Here is a 16411-nt window from a genome sequence, read left to right as displayed (position 1 = left end):
AAAGTCTCGTGAGGAAGACAGCTGTGCAAATAGAGGACACTATGTAGAGGTCTGGACAAAGGAGCAAAGGGGAGGAAGCACTTTCCTTCTGAGGCCTGGGATGGGGTGCCAGGTAGGAGGTGGTATTTTAGCTGAGAATTGATGCATGAGCAGGAATCTCTGGTTGGATTAGTTGAGGATGTACGGATTAGGTAGATATAAGCAAAGACACAATTTATGCAGCCAACCGTCTAGTCCCCAGCCCTCCCGACGAGAGAGTCAGGGAAGCGAAACACTAGATTTTCCCAACCAGGTGAGGTCCTGTGATAGGTAATAGGGCTTCTCTTACAAGATAGTAATTCAAAGCCTTTCAAGGAGAAAGTTTCTTCAGTCTTTTTGCTTTCTTCCTACCTGGAACTCGGGTTTGAGGCTTTAAGACAGGAAGACGAGAGCCACCTGCTAAGGTGTAGTGGCAAGACCCAGAGAGCTTGGGTCCCTGGTGGCCGTACTCAGTAGCTGCACTGCCTGGACCACCTCCTTCTGGACTTCTGGTTTGTGAGAAATATCACAGCTGACCAGGCTTCCTCTAGCTTAGAGCCTGAGGCATCCCTAACTGACACAAGTGGTAAGCAATGCTGGGTCATTGAGGCCTCGAATGTTCTGCCTCGGGGTTAAGACTCCCACATTTGAGCTCTGGGCACTGTAAGCTAATTTAGGGGTTTGAAAATACAGCTTTGCAGTCACGCAAACCACGCTGTGGTTTAAATCACTGTTCAGCCAGTTACTTGCTGTTTAGCTTGAGAAATCAGTTATCCTCAGTCTGAGCCTTGTCAGGGAGACATGTGGTGAAACTTACCTTAGGATGCTGACCTCTGCCACAGCACACTGGAAAGAACAAGGAGGTCAAGAGCAGAGGGAGAGTGAGGGTTGGCCTGTGTCCTTGCAAAGTATAACTGAACTAAAGATTCGGAAATAATTTCAGAACTTAAAGTGGATTCTAGTTGACATTTTTAGCCAAAACATATTCTGATGGTGCTGGATTTTATAAATGTTCTTTGAGACTTATAACACCTTTATGACTAAATGTCTTAGTACAAGCTGCTCTAAAGTTCTTTAGGAGAGGCTTTTTTTTTTTTTTCCATGTGCTATAAATTCCTGTGGCGTCTTGTATTATCTCCAGGAATGGAGTGAGGGGTCCATAAATAATTGGCGAGAACAGCCAGGACTGAAGAAACAAATAATGTAGGATTCATGATTCCATGCTAGCGGTCCTGTGGGCGCTTTAGAGTCTGCTGATAACCAAAGCAGTAAGAAGTTCAAATACAATTCTATTTCCCTGATGGCCACTTAAAAGCTCTAATGTTGATCTTCTGTAAAACCTGGGTCAGGCTAAATTAAGCCTAGGAAGTAGGTGGTATAATTTAAGAGACAATGAAAAAGCTTTGGCCCCAAACGTCTACACTTTCTTGTCAAGGATGCTTGAAAGTTCTGCATCAGAGAGGATCTACTTTGAACAATAAAGGAAGGAACCCTGCCCAAAGCGAGTGCCCAGGGTAGCAGCAACACATTTCCATCAGCACCAGCCTGATGAGGATAATCTGATGCTCAGATTGAGGATAACCGATTTCTCAAAGTTATACAACTGGCCGAGCTGGGATTTGAACCAAGGTCTGTGTGACTGCAAATCTGTACTTTTAACCCCTACGTTATATACTGTGGCATTTCCATGCCCTAAACCCCGCTGTCTCCCAAGCCATGCAGTTTGCAGGTTATACCCTCAAGCTAAAGCAGGGAGCAAGGCAGTCAATGGGTGTGACAACTTCCTGCTGTTTCTCTAGGACAGGACTTAGTCACTGTGAGGCTGAGCCTGATGAGGCTTTGTTGAGGAGCCTCCTAGCTCCCAGCTGGTGGTGGAGACACATGTAAGAGAGGAGAAGGGCCTGTATCAGATAAAACAAATTATCTGAAACTCCAGCAAGTTGCCTAGCACTGTGTAAACCGGGAAGATGGCATGAACAATCAGCCTCCGTGCCTATTTCAATCAAACAATATGCAACCCCATCTTAGTGTCATTTTAAGACTTATTGATTTACCTGTCCTAGGAAACCTGACAGTTTCAGAATCTCTGGAACCGGTCCAGAGGGACACAATTCAAATTTGGCACTCTTGCTTAAGGACCACATGCGTGGGAAGAATGAGAATGCCTGGATTAAAACACATCACTTCCTTCTCCTGTCCTGCTTTCAGGTGCAAGTTCAGAATCAGAGCAAGAGGCTATTATAGTTGTCCCTCGGTATGTTGGGGGACTTGTTCCAGTACTGCTGAGGACACCAAAATCCATGGATGCTCGAGTCCCTTACATAAAACGGCAGAGAATTTGCATATAACCTACACACGTCCTCCTGTATGCTTTACGTTACCTCCAGATTACTTACAATATCTAATACAGTGTAAATGCTATGTAAATAGTTGAAAATACAATGTAATGTTAGGTACATAGTGCCTGTGTACAGCAAATTCAAGTTTTGCTTTCTGGAATTTTTTTTTTTCCCCAGATAGTTTCCATCCGAGGTTGGTTGAATCCCTACATGCAGAACCTGCGGATACAGAAGGCTGACTGCGTATGGCTACTGAGTGCAGCTGCAAGGATTAGTTTCATGGTCCCACGCTGTGAGACTAATCAAGATCTCTAGGAGTTGTAATCCAAAGAGAACATGGTGACTTTCCAGGACCGAGAGAACCATGAACTTAGCAGCAGAGTTTGGGGCTCCAAGGAGGGAGGGAGTAGCATGTGGGCTTCAGGGTCAACGGTTTCGTTGTCCCTTAAGCTCCTTTTCAGGGCCAGGGCACTCACCTCGGCCTGCCAGATGGGGTTCACGGTGTTGCCGATGATCTTGGATCGCCTCTCCTGTCCGTGGTGTGGGAGGGCAGGGAAGATGCTGTGCTTCCCAGGCTGAATGGAAATCTTCAGGTAAGGGTCTGGGTTGAAAAACATCCCCTTCTTCAACCCCATGGCCTGGAAATCTATAAAACAGAGGATATTCTAATTTCATGTATTTTAGCAAGGTTAAAGATTATATTAGGCCTCACACAAGGAGAAGAGTCCATCTGAAACGTGTAAAACGTTTTTCAATCTCTAGACCATTTTCCACCTCATTACAAATATAGACTGATATGTCTCCAGAACCCATTACACAGAACATTTACTGATTTAAATGAACATTTACTGTATTAAATTGTTTTGGTTAAGAAGTGCCTGTAATAAGTCAAGACTGGCATTGTGGTCACTATGCTTTTCAAGAGAGGACTGTTGGCCCCTAGTGGTCTGGGCTTCTGGCGTTCCTCAGGCAGGTTGGGGTGAGGGGCTGAGGGTCACTTCGGGAAACCTGGTGCACACTGAGGGAGGAAATCCAACTTGGAAAATTCAGTGGGTCCAGGTGAATTTTATTTTATTTTTGGCTGCATTGGGTCTTTGTTGCAGTGTGCAGGCTTCTCATTGTGTTGGCTTCTCTTGTTGCAGAGCACAGGCTCTAGGCACACGGGCTCAGTAGTTGTGGCTCACGGGCTCTAGAGTGCAGGCTCAGTAGTTGTGACGCACGGGCTTAGTTGCTCTGCGGCATGTGGGATCTTCCCGGACCAGGGATCGAACCCGTGTCCCTTGCACTGGCAGGCGGATTCTTAACCACTGCGCCACCAGGGAAGCAGGAACCACTTCTTCAAAGTGAAGACAGAAAACCAAGGGCTCTAGCCTCACAATAAATATGATTTCCACTGAGTAAGGAGACAGTGCATCAGAAGAAATAAAGAGAAAGGTGAGGATTAAAAGAGCAAAGAGGGCTTCCCTGGTGGCGCAGTTGCTGAGAGTCCGCCTGCCGATGCAGGGGACACGGGTTCGTGCCCCGGTCCAGGAAGATCCCACATGCAGCGGAGCGGCTGGGCCCGTGAGCCATGGCCGCTGAGCCTGTGCGTCCGGAGCCTGTGCTCCACAACGGGAGAGGCCACAGCAGTGAGAGCCCCGCGTACCGCAAAAAAAAAAAAAAAAAAAAAAAAAAAAGATGGTAAAAAAAAAAAAGAGCAAAGAGCACAGACATTGGAGGAAAGGAAAAAAACATGGCCTCCATAGAGCTAATGCACATCAGTGAGGAGGGTTCTGAGGAGAGACCGTGTGGTCGGGAGGGAAGGCTTTGACAACTGAGCCGTTCCATGTAATTGAAAATGTCTGATCATGTACAATTTCATGCTCTGTGTGGGGGGGAGAGAGAAAGAGGTCATTTGTGATAATGGTTTATGGCTGGTCTGAGATAATTTGAAATCATCTTATATTTATTAGAAATATATGATATCAAAAAATATAATTAAAATTTTTCTATTATCAAAGTATTTTTCCCCCAAAATTGTTCATATTTATATATAAGTGAAAGAAACAGGTAAAAATACATTGAACTGATTCTCAAGTATGGTATAAGTTGTGAGGTGTTGGAGGAATTTGTTACTGATGAAAAAAGTACAGAATTTTTCATGTGCATTTACTTAAATGTCATTTTGAGTTGATTCAAGGATGTCTCCATAATGAAATTATTCTTACTCTCTTGCATTATAATATACTGCCATGAAGCGGAATAAAGGTTAGAAAGTACAAACATCACAGAAATTTGCAAAACCCAGGCTACACCCATGGGAATGTGTGCAGAAAAGAAGTAACAAAGCAGCCTGAGACGTCTCGCCTTCGAAAGGTCTGTTTCTGGGGTTGGTCCTTGGCTAGGATCTGGGAACTCGGATCTCAGCAGGGTTCCCACATCTCAGAATTGATAAGAGTGGCTCTCTGTGCCTCAAGTGTCTGTGCAAACTACATGGTTTATGCTGAACACCTGCTTTTCTTCTGGGAGTCTGGAATTTTGGTAGGTGCTAGGAGCACTTTGGCCGTATGACCAGCCCCCAATCAAAACCTTGGGCTCTTGAGTCTGTAATGAGCTTCCCTGGTATATAGTATTTCATAGTATTTCACAACTTGTTGCTGGGAGAAATAAACCCAAGCTGTGTGACTCCAGTGAGAGAGGACTCATGGAAACTTGGGCCTGGTTTCCTCCAAACCATCTCAGGCACCTTTTTCCTTTGCAATTTGCTGTGTATCTTTTCAATGTAATTGATGACATTGATTATAGTCAATGTAATTGACTATTGATTAGAGTCACGAGTATGACTACATGCTGAGTTCTCCCAGTGGACCATCAAATCTGGGGGTGGTGTTGGGGAATATGGCCCAGAGTGTGACAGACATATAAATTTATCCATCATAAAATAATGACTACCATCACCTTCATCACCTCCATCACTGCTGCTTGTCATTTACTGATCAGCCACTAAATTCTGGGGACCATTCTATGCCCTTCAAATACATTATCTGATTTAATCCTAACCACAAACTCTACAAGATAGTTATTACATCCCTAATTTGAGGAAGAGAAAATAGAGGTTTCTGAGTTAAGTAACTTGACCAGGTCTTCAGAGTTGGTCAATGTCAGAAATGAAATTTGAACCTACTTCTCTGATTCCAAAGTCTGTGTTTTTAACCATTATGTGATATTACCTTTTAATAAAAATGACAACTTTGGCATAGGTCAAATTCTCAAGCATAAATGGGTCTTTTTTTTTTTTTTTTTTTTTTTTGCGGTACGCAGGCCTCTCACTGTTGTGGCCTCTCCCGTTGCGGAGCATAGGCTCCAGACACGCAGGCTCAGCGGGCATGGCTCACGGGCCCAGCCGCTCCGCAGCATGTGGGATCCTCCCGGACCGGGGCATGAACCCACGTCCCCTGCATCGACAGGTGGACTCTCAACCACTGCACCACCAGGGAAGCCCATAAATGGGTCTTTTTAAAAAATTCTCTTCCATCAAACAACTTGTCTAAATCTGCATAATGTTTTTATCATACGTCTGATACCTGATAAGTCTAGTTACTCTTTATTGTTCTTGTTTTTTTTCCAAAAGAAAACATCTTTCTTTACCAGTCACACATTTATTCTTCCAGATTAATCTTTTAATTTTTTAATCAGCTCCCCTCCAAAAAATTGAGATCTTGATTGGAATTGCATTGAATCTATAGATTAATTTTGGGAGAAATGGTAACTTTACAATACTTCCTATTCAAGAACATAGGTTTCTTCATTTTTTCATGTCTCCTTTCATGCCTTTCAGTGAGCTTTTATAGTTTAAGTTCAATTTGTATACTTATAAAAATATATGTTTCACCGAGTAAAAACGTTTGAAAACTGCTGCAATAAGGAGCTAATTAGGAGTTAAAAGAACATTTGGCTGGGAGTCAGTATGTCCAGATTTTAGTTCTGGAACACTCTCTATTGAACTTTGTAACTTTAGAAAAAAACTTCTTCAGGTCTCAATTTCTTCAACTATGACATTGTTGGAATGGATGTCTATAAGAACACAGAGTTTTGTGATTTTCCAACAGTAAATGATACATTAATGGGAAAATACTTAATTTTCCCCCATTTTTTCCTGCATTGTTTTTTGTTCTGATGATAAACATGATGCCTACTGTAACTTTTTTAAATATAGAAGGAAAAGAAACAGAATTTTTAAATTATTTCAAATTGTACTGCATAGTGGCAACCATTGCTAGACTTTTTCTTTATTGCCTTTCAGTAATTTTCTTTGCATAGTTGTGACCATACTGTATATACAAACTTGTATCCTAAATTGTTTCTTTTGCCTGGATTATACCATAAGGATGTCCCATGTCTTTTAGAACATTTTGTATACATAATTCTTAAACAGTATATAATTATTTGGCTCTGTGGTAATTTTGAATATTTAAATTGTCTCCAATACTTGTGAAAAAAATCTGTATTTGCGTTTATGATTTTTAAGGTTGTAGTGTTAATTCACTGAAAATTAAAGGGATAGTAGTTACACAGGAAATTTATTACCACCAAGGCGTGGTAAAAACTGAATATATAAACAGATTTGAGAAGTAAAGCATTTGCATCAATAATCTTGCTTTGACATGCTACTCCGTTCTGGAAAATTTCCAGAGGAGACAATTCCATGATCTATCTTTCTGGTTATTTCTCATTTTAAATTCTAAAAAGAAAAGCAGTCCAATTATATGCAGTATCTCCAGTTCTTGAGTTTTCTTAAATTTATCTCTCTGTATGCTGGCGTGGATGTTCACATATTACTTTCAGGTAAGATGCAAAGATGAAGTTCTTTGAGCCCTAGCAAACCTGAGAATGTGTTTTTCTTGCCTTCTTACATAAATGACAACCTGGTGGGCACAGAAATCTTCAGCTAAAACATGCTACCCTTAAAACTCTGTAGCCTTTGTTTCATGATTTTAGCATTCTGTATGATAAGAAGACAAGTCTGAGATTAACATGGTTTATTCTTTTGTAAGTATCATGCTTTTTCCACTCAGATGTCTACTGTGTCTGCATTTGAAAATTTCTTTAAAAAAATTGGCATTTGTCTAGATGTTGGTCTCTGCACATACATTGTTTTTCTTAGCACCTTACAGTCTAATTTAAAGATTCAAAATCACATTCAACTCAAGAAACCTTTCTCCTATTATTTCCTTTCAATTTGTTCCGATCATTTCATCAAAACCATTAAATATCTATGTATTGGCTCTCTATATGTCATCCATCTTTTTACTTCCTTATCCTTTTTATGTCTGACCCTTCCTCCATGTTTTCTAGGAGAGAATCTCAAGTCAGTCCACCATATCATTGATTCTAATTCTGTAGTGGTGAGTATGCTCTTACTGCTTTCTAAAAGCTCTCAAAGCTCACTTTGAATTCTGTGATTGCATCTTTTAGAATTTATTTTAAATCTCTCCTTGACTATGATAGACAGAAAAATGGTCCCTCACAGATGACCATAACCTAATCCCTGGAACCTGTGAATATGTCACCTTACATGGTAAAAGGGACTTTGCAGATGTGGTGAAGGATCTTTATTGAGATGGAGAGATTAGCCTGGATTATCCAGTTAGGCCCAATGTAATTACAAGAGTCTTTATAAAATGGAGGAAGGAGGGGCAAAATGTGGAGAAAGTGATGTGACAACAGAGCAGAGATTGGAGTGATGCAGCCACGAACCAAAACATGCAGGTAGACTCTAGAACCTGAAAGAGATGAGGAGTGCATTCTTCTCAGGAGGCCCCAGAAGAGTACCAGCCCTGCCTGTCGACACCCTGATTTTAGTCCCTTAAGATTCATTTTGGACTTCTGATCTCCAGAACTGAGTGAATACCTGTCTTGTTTCAGGCCACTAACTTTGTGGTAGCTTGTTACAGCAGCAACAGGAAACAGATACACTTGACTTTCTTTTAGCTTCAAAGAACTTCAAAGAAATCCCTTACCATTTTTATTCATCCTAGACCTCTTACTTAATAGGTCCTGCACTTTCCTGTCTTTTATAGAGAGTACAAGCAGACGAGTGATAAATCCCTTATTTCTCTTGAGCAGATATTTGCCAACAAAATACTTGTCTTTTTCCTCTTGAGTGTTATGTCCTTCAACGTTGTTTTTTTTTTTTAAGGTAGAATCTATTCTCCACACATTCTTCAAGCCACACTGTCTATTCTTTACCCATGAGTAGGTTGTGTACCCCTGGTATTGTCCATCTTTAGTTAGTTTGGTTGTCCAACGAGCTGCTATTGGAATCCTCGTCCCTACTTTTACACCTGGAGAGGACCAGCATCTAGTCAACTTTTTGATACTTTGTGGGCTTTGCTTAGCTGTAGATTTGATGATCTTTTTATCTCATCTTTCTTTGAGGCATGGAATTGATTATGCTACTTTAAGCAGTATTTACTTTTATTTTTCCTTGACAGACGTAGTGAATTAAACATATACATATTCAACTACAAAGTATTACATGTCCACGACCATTCCAGGCTTGCTTCTTTAGTTGCTAAGTTTACATCTCCAGTCACATTTCATTGCTGGCAATTTTTTCCTTGAGATAAGTGTAAGAAAAATGATATATTGGGGGCTGTAGGGGATGAGGCCATCCTGATCACCTTATAAAGTAGCTTTTTGAACCAAGCTGGGGGGGCGTGGTTTCCTTTCCTGTGGTGAGTCTGTGAGCCCATGTCTACATGGTAGAGCCAAAATGGGAACCAGTGAATGGATATTTCGTCTCCTTCCCCAGCCCCATGCGGTCCCTCCTGTATGGCATCCCTCTTAGGCTTTAGGATTTTAGTGAGCTTTGGTTAGTGAAAATTCTTCATTTCCGGCAGACAGTAGAGTAGTTTTCCTCGTTTCTACTGTTTCTGAAGGTTTGTACAAATAATTGTTATCAAGCATTTCAATGGGAACATAAGAATAACAAATCAGGAGTTGTTAGTTTTCTGTCCTAGTAATACAAAAGTATTGAGTTTCTTCTTTTTTCTTTTCTTTTTAAACCTAGACAGACACATGCTAATGTTGTCAATGGGTTTCTTTGCAGACTTAATTTTTTTAGAGTGGTTGTAGATTCACAGCAAAATTAAAAGGAAGTACAGAGATTTTCCCATATACTGCCTGCCCACACATGCATCTCCTCCCATTATCAACATCCCCTACCAGAGTGGTACATTGATGAGGACCACTGATGAGCTCACATCGACACATCATAATCACCATTGAGAGATACTTTACTTCTCTTCCCAAAATCCATCGTTTACGTGACAATTCACTCTTGGCATTGTACGCTCTCTGGGCACTGACAAATGCATTATGACATGTATCCATAATTACTGTATCATACAGAGTATCTTCACTGCCCTAAAAATCCTCTGTTCTCTGCCTATTCATCTCTCCTTCCCCTGTCTCCCAGCAACCACTGATCTTTTTATCATCTCCACAGTTTTACCTTTTCCAGAGTGTGATATAGTTGAAATCATACAGTTCGTAGCCTTTGCAGATTGGCTTTTTTCAACGAGTAATATGCGTTCAAGATTCCTCCATGTCTTTTCACGGCCTGACAGCTCATTTCTTTTTAGCACCGAATAATATTCCATTATCTGAATGTACCATGGTTTATTTATGCATTCAGCTACTGAAAGACATCTTGATGGCTTCCAAGTTCTGGCAAATCATAAATAAAGCTGCTGTAAACATCTGTGTTTGGTTTTTGTATGAAAAGTACTCCATTTGGGTAATTTCCAAGGAATGTGATCATGGGGTCATGTGGTAAGAGAATGTTTAGTTTTGAAAGAAACTACCACACTGTGTTCCAGAGTGTCTGTGCCATTTTGCAGTCCTACCAGCAATAACTGTGAGTTCCTTTTGCTCCACGTCCTCACCAGCATTTGGTGTTTTCAGTGTTCTGGATTTGAGCTATTCCAATAGGTACATAGCTGGTATCTAGTCGCTGTTTTAATTTGCATTTCCCTAATGGCATATGATGTGGAGTACCGTTTCATTTGATTACTTGCCACCTGTATAGCTTCTTTGGTGAGATGGCTGACAAGATCATAAGATCTTTGGCCCATTTTTCAACTGGGTTGTTTGTTTTCATATTGTTGAGTTTTAAGAGTCCTTTGTATATTTTGGATTAACTTTCCTTTATCAGATGTGTCTTTTGCAAATATTTTCTCTGAGTCCGTGGCTTGTCTTATTCCCTTGACATTGTCTTTGGCAGAACAGAAGTTTTTAATTTTAATGAAGTCCATCTTATCAATTTTTTTTCATGCATTGTGTCTTTGGTGTTGTATCTAAAGAGGCACCACCCTAACCCAAGGTCATCTAGGTTTTCTCCTATGTTATCTTCTAGGAGTTTTATAGTTTTGTGTTTTACATTTAGGTCTATGGCCCATTTTGAGTTAATTTTTGTGAAGGGTATAAGGTCTGTGTCTAGATTCATTTTTTTTTGCATGTGGATGTCCAGTTGTTCCAGCACCATTTGTGGAAGGGACTATTTTGCTCAACTGTACTGTCTCTGCTCATATTTCAAAGATCAGCTGACTATATGGGGGTCTATTTCTGGGCTCTCTAGTCTATTTCATTTATCTATTTTTCTGTTTTTTTCTTTTTTTCACAAGTACCACACTGTCTTGATTACTGCAGCTTTATAGTAAGTCTTGAAGTTGTGTAGCATCAGTCCTCCAACTCTGATATTCTCCTCAACATTGTGTTGGCTATTCTGGGTCTTTTGCCTCTCATTATAAATTTTAGAATCAGTTTGTCAGAATTCACAAAATGACTTGCTGCAGTTTTGATTGGGATTGCATTGATTCTAAACATTAGTTTGGAAAGACCTGACATCTTTACAATATTAAGTCTTCCCATCCATGAACATGGAATGTATCTCCATTTATTTCGTTCTTCTTTGACTTAATTCATTAGAGTTTTGTAGTTTTCCCTATAAACATCTTGTACATATCAACGTTTTGTTAGATTTATACCTAAGTATTTCATTTTGGGGAGGTGCTAATGTAAATGGTATTGCGTTTTTAACTTAAATTCCATTTGTTCATTGCCGGTATATAGGAAAGAGACTGACTTTTTGTATATCAACTTTGTTATTATCACTTCTCAATGGATTTTTAGACACACGTTTGCTTTACTGGGGGCTCACTTAGACATGAAAAGCCTCAGGTGACCATCCATCTCCCAAGGACACTCATGAACTTCATTTCTGTGATCTCAGATCTCTGATATTTATGGCCTACAATATTTGTTGGTTTGATAATAAGTTAAGCAATAGTTTTCAAACTGTGCTGAACAGTTCTGTGCCCTACAGTTTCATGCCACTGTGTCTTCACAAAGACAACTTAGGGTGAGATTGAGTGCATGGGGCTCTGAACTCTGTATATCATTTTAGCCAGAGCAACTCAGTTTTTGTTTATAGTTTTAATTTTGAAATTATTTTAGATTCATAGAAGAGTCTACCCAGTTTCCCTTACTGTTAACAGGTTCCAGAACTAAGGTACATGATGAAAACTAAAAAATTAACTAAATTACTATTAACTAATTATGATTAACTAAATGACAGGCTTTTTTTGGATTTCACTGATCTTTCCACAAGTGTACTTTTTTGAGCAGCTCAGTTTTTAATCTGTTTTACCAACTGGATTTCCTGTGAGATTTTATTTAGACCAAGGGTCTGCTAGCTGCTGCTTGCCTCAGGCTTTCCCCTACCTCCACTTTATAAACTCTCAATTACTGCTAGTTAGCCGTGAAGGAAAAGTAGAATGGCAGCTTCTCTTCTCATCTTCTCACCTCATCTAAGGAATGCATCTATTCCTTATTGAATCCTCTTGTGCCCTTATGAGGTCAAGGGGTGAGAAATGGAATGTTTCTGCCATATCAGTAAACAAAGGATGTCACAGTCATCAGCGACTGCAGCCACCACCCACGGGGAGTTGGTGAGCCCTGAGGAGACTCAGGATATGAAAACACAGGATACTGGCCCCAGATAGCTGAGGTGCATATCAAAGGAACGCAGACTCTTGCATCTTCCCAAACATAGAAAAGCACTAAATGCTTTAACTTGAGATCATCTGGTTTTCTTTACTTAACAGTAATCTTTTGACATTCAGACTACCTGCCCTTTTGTGCAAAACTCCTATATACACTACCAAGCGTAGGGTAGATAGCTAGTGGGAAGCAGCCGCATGGCACAGGGAGATCAGCTCGGTCCTTTGTGACCGCCTGGAGGGGTGGGATAGGGAGGGTGGGAGGGAGGGAGACGCAAGAGGGAAGAGATATGGGAACGTATGTATGTATATGTATAGCTGATTCACTTTGTTATAAAGCAGAAACTGACACACCATTGTAAAGCAATTATACTCCAATAAAGATGTAAAAAAAAAAAAAGAAAATCAGCTGTAACCAATTAAAAAAAAAAAAACTCCTATATATCCTAGCCCCACCCTTGCCTCCTCCGAGCAGTTCTCTTGGGGTTACTTGAGATGCTACCTCCCCAGCTTGAAGTCCTAAAAATTCCCACCAAATAAAACATAACTCTCAACTTTTAGGTTGTGCATATTTTTTAGGCAACAGGGGAATGGAGCGGATATTTTAAAATTTTGTTTTACAGGTGGAGAAACTGAGGCACAGAGATGTTGAGTAACTTATAGATAACAGTCAAATTGAAGGGGTCTCCTGACTGTTGACTGACATTCTTATTCACTCCACAAGGCCTTCATATGAGCAATACATACCTGAGAGAGAAAAGCTGATCAGCCTCCGACTTCCTTGCCCTTGCACAGTCTCATCAGAGCCAATACTTTTAAAAATCTGTAAGAAGACAGAAAATGGGAGACAAGCAAAAAAAAGCATTGAAATAGATACTTACACTTCAATACAAACATGCTTAATCACAGTTATTTCTGTAGCTACAGAATACAAAGACAGTAGCATTGTGATTTCATTAGGTTACTACTGATTAAAAGAAGCTTTTAGCAACCTAATGTCTTTCCCAGTAATAGAGTGGGAAATGCTAGTGGGGATGAGGGGTACTTTTCAGAGAAATGGAAATCAACAAAAATAACTACTGTAATATTAGAGGCCCTTTATAACCACTTATGTAAACAAGGCCTTTTCACATTCAAATTTGCAAAAGGTATTTATTAAAGCAGACCCTAAGGCAGTAGAATGATAGGTCAATAGATGTTTACTGTTGTAATTACAATATGTTTCCATTAGCAAAGTATAGAGTTAAACTGCTGTGTCTTCATTCCTTCTGATCTGTATTACTACCTAGAGATTCCCAGGAAATTCTGTTTATTAGGGAGGAGACTGAACATGACATTAAGAAGCTATTCTGAGGTCTCTTTATTTAACTGCCTTCCTGGGATGTTTCAGAACACAGTTGTTACATGGGTTATCTTCGTCTAGTAGGTATTTGCAAACCAGGTTGCCAAAATCTTTTACTTTCCATCATTGCTCAATATTTATCTGTTAATGGATTAATCAAAGCAGCTGGAGTCCCTGCTTCCATTCTCTTCTAGGCAAGTTTTACTTAGAAATGATTCTGAGTATCTATTCAAAGGCAGGGTTACCTTTGCATACGTTATATATTTGCAGAAAATAATATACAAATCTGAGCATTAAGCAAATCCATAGTGTCCACTTTTTAGAAGGTAATCTGTACTGAAGAAGCAAAAAATGGAGAATTCGATGACCTCTTGCGCAAAGTCTCTCTGTTTCGAGGTTCTGTGGGCTTGCTCTCTTCCTACTGCCTCTCAGTATTTTTTGATGCTGGAAGAGTTGTGAGTGGATGTGACCATCATCTTGCCTTGTATGAGACTGGGACCGGGCATCACTAGGGCTCACAGCTTTCTCCCAAGGAGAATACAAAGGGGTTGAGAACACCTCCTCGTAAAGCAGGTGCCCCTGGTGGGCCTACATGCTCGGCTGCAGCTTGTGTGCCAATCTTCTCAGTATGTCTGCTTTTAGGCCCACATGCAAGAGGCATTTCGGGGATGCTGGGCTGCCCAGCAGAGGGAACAAATGTGAGTGACATACGGAATGGGGTGAGTCAGAACACTGGTTGGGCTGAAGTATCAGCCCTCTTCACGACGGACAGCCTGCTCCTTCCCAGTCTGTGTTTGTTCTTCTCTTTGCCTGGCTGACCCCCAGCAGCAGAGGTCAACAGTTCAGAGGCTGCATCCTCAGGTTGGACAACTCTCCTAGCTCTCAAAGGGGCCAATGTGCATCGGCCTAATCAGGGTTCAAAATTTCTTCATGTTGAGGACTTTTTTCTTCATTTTCAAATCTATGCCTGGGCAAAGGCCATGGGAGACTTGGGCAGGATGGCCACACTCCCTTCCAGTGATGTACCTGCCTATATGGGACAATTACAATTGACTGTTCCTAATTCTAGCTTAAAGATGTCAACATCTAGCTTGTTCCATCTCAGAACATAAGTTCCTTGAGGGCACAACAAAAAGTATACTTTTAATAGAGCCTTGATTTTACACTGTTTAAAAGGTAGGATTAAACTGCACATTTCATGCTAGTCTAAACGAGCTTAAACTTGCAATGATAACAAAGAATAGTACATCTGTTCCTTCTTATTTAAAACATAATTTTGATCCCTCGTATTTAAATATTTTTCTGCTGGAAATTCAAGGTATTTACAAAAAGGTCCTTCATATTTATTACATCGAAACAAGCCTGTAGACAAGAAGATAATGTATATTTTTCAGAAGCTACTAAGTTCAGAGGGGAGACACACATTTAAAACTTCATAAACATTTCCCTAACTCATGGCTTTTTGCTAACATTATTTATCAAGTCATCTCAGCGCCAGACTGATGATACAAAGGGGGAGGCAACAGGTGATAAACATTTTCCAGGAAGTAAAGATGTTTGGGAAGGTTTTACATCCTGGCCTTTTGCTCAAGATGAGTTCCAGAGGCTGGTCTGAGTTTCAGAAATCTGCTGCATTACAGAGATATGCTCTAACATTTACTGACTGTGAAAATGGTGTGAAGACTGAGGAAAAGTAGTCTCACCCTGGAACAACCTAAGATTGAGGGGAACATCAGGGAATTGCTCACCTCCTCAGGTCTGCACATTCCCTCGGCTTTTCAGCCTGTCTGATGCCTAGTTGTTATTCCAAGCACCGGGCACTGGGTCATGATGTCCCCTCTTAGACGCAGTGCACAGTGTCACCGTGTTTTGCATGCAACTTATTTCCACAACCAAGCCTACTTGGCAAATGGTTTAACAGATTCAAGGCTGAATCTTCTGGGAGGGGGGGATCAAGAGGGTGGAGCAGGAGTGTGTGGGGCTCACCTCCCCCACAAAGACAGTGAAAATTACATCTACCTGCAGAACAATTCTCACAGAAAACCAACCAGAAACTGGCAGAAGATCCCTTATACAACCAAAGCTGCAAGAAAGATCCCCATGTAACTGGGTAGGATAAAAGAAAAAAAAGGCATCAGGATGGGACTGGTGCTCCTGGAAGGGATCTGTGAAGGGGGAGTGTCCGCACAGGAAGGCTGTTGCTCTGAGAAATCCCTGTCTGCTGGGAGGTCTGCTGGGACAGACAGGAAGCTGGAGGAGCCTGTACTCCACTTGCAAGGAGTGTCTGCATGCTGGCTTGCTAGCAATAAGGGCAGAGAGAGACTGGTGTTGATGGCTGCCACCTCTCTGTACCTCCCAGCCCCAAATGCATGCCGGGTGGGGCTGCTAGTACATGCATCAGCTACGCACTAAAACTCGGGTGGAAGAACCCTGGGAGAGGACTTGGTCTAGCTGCACGGAGACAGCCTAGAGGGCCTGGAGTGTGGTCTAGGCTGCCATGGTTAGTGCACTTGAGATAGGATGTGCATTCACCATTGGAGCCCTACTATCAGAGTGGTGCCGGGTGGGGCACGGGTCCGCCAGTGAAGCCCCACTGTCAGTGTGTTCACAGCAAAGTGTGACTCTGGCTGTTGGTGGGCTTTGTGGAAGACTGATAATGGACTCAGATA

General features: G+C 41.2%; 1 protein-coding gene across 1 annotated transcript in view; it reads right to left on the bottom strand.

Annotated features, from left to right (window-relative positions):
* The window catches only part of HECW1 (HECT, C2 and WW domain containing E3 ubiquitin protein ligase 1), a 434660-nt gene that overhangs the window by 165757 nt on the left and 252492 nt on the right, over positions 1 to 16411 (bottom strand). Inside the window, exons 6-7 of the mRNA XM_089917097.1 lie at positions 13148 to 13223; positions 2834 to 3003 (exon numbers count right to left, since the gene is read on the bottom strand). Coding sequence (XP_089773223.1) covers positions 2834 to 3003; positions 13148 to 13223 — 246 coding nt within the window. The remainder of the gene's footprint in view (positions 1 to 2833; positions 3004 to 13147; positions 13224 to 16411) is intronic.

This window comes from Delphinapterus leucas, chromosome 9 (genome assembly GCF_059928025.1).
Source record: "Delphinapterus leucas isolate spDelLeu-1000000601 "Yukka" chromosome 9, BTC_Dleu_Yukka2, whole genome shotgun sequence".
NCBI classification, from domain to species: domain Eukaryota; kingdom Metazoa; phylum Chordata; class Mammalia; order Artiodactyla; family Monodontidae; genus Delphinapterus; species Delphinapterus leucas.
This window is presented reverse-complemented; position numbering and strand designations above follow the sequence as displayed.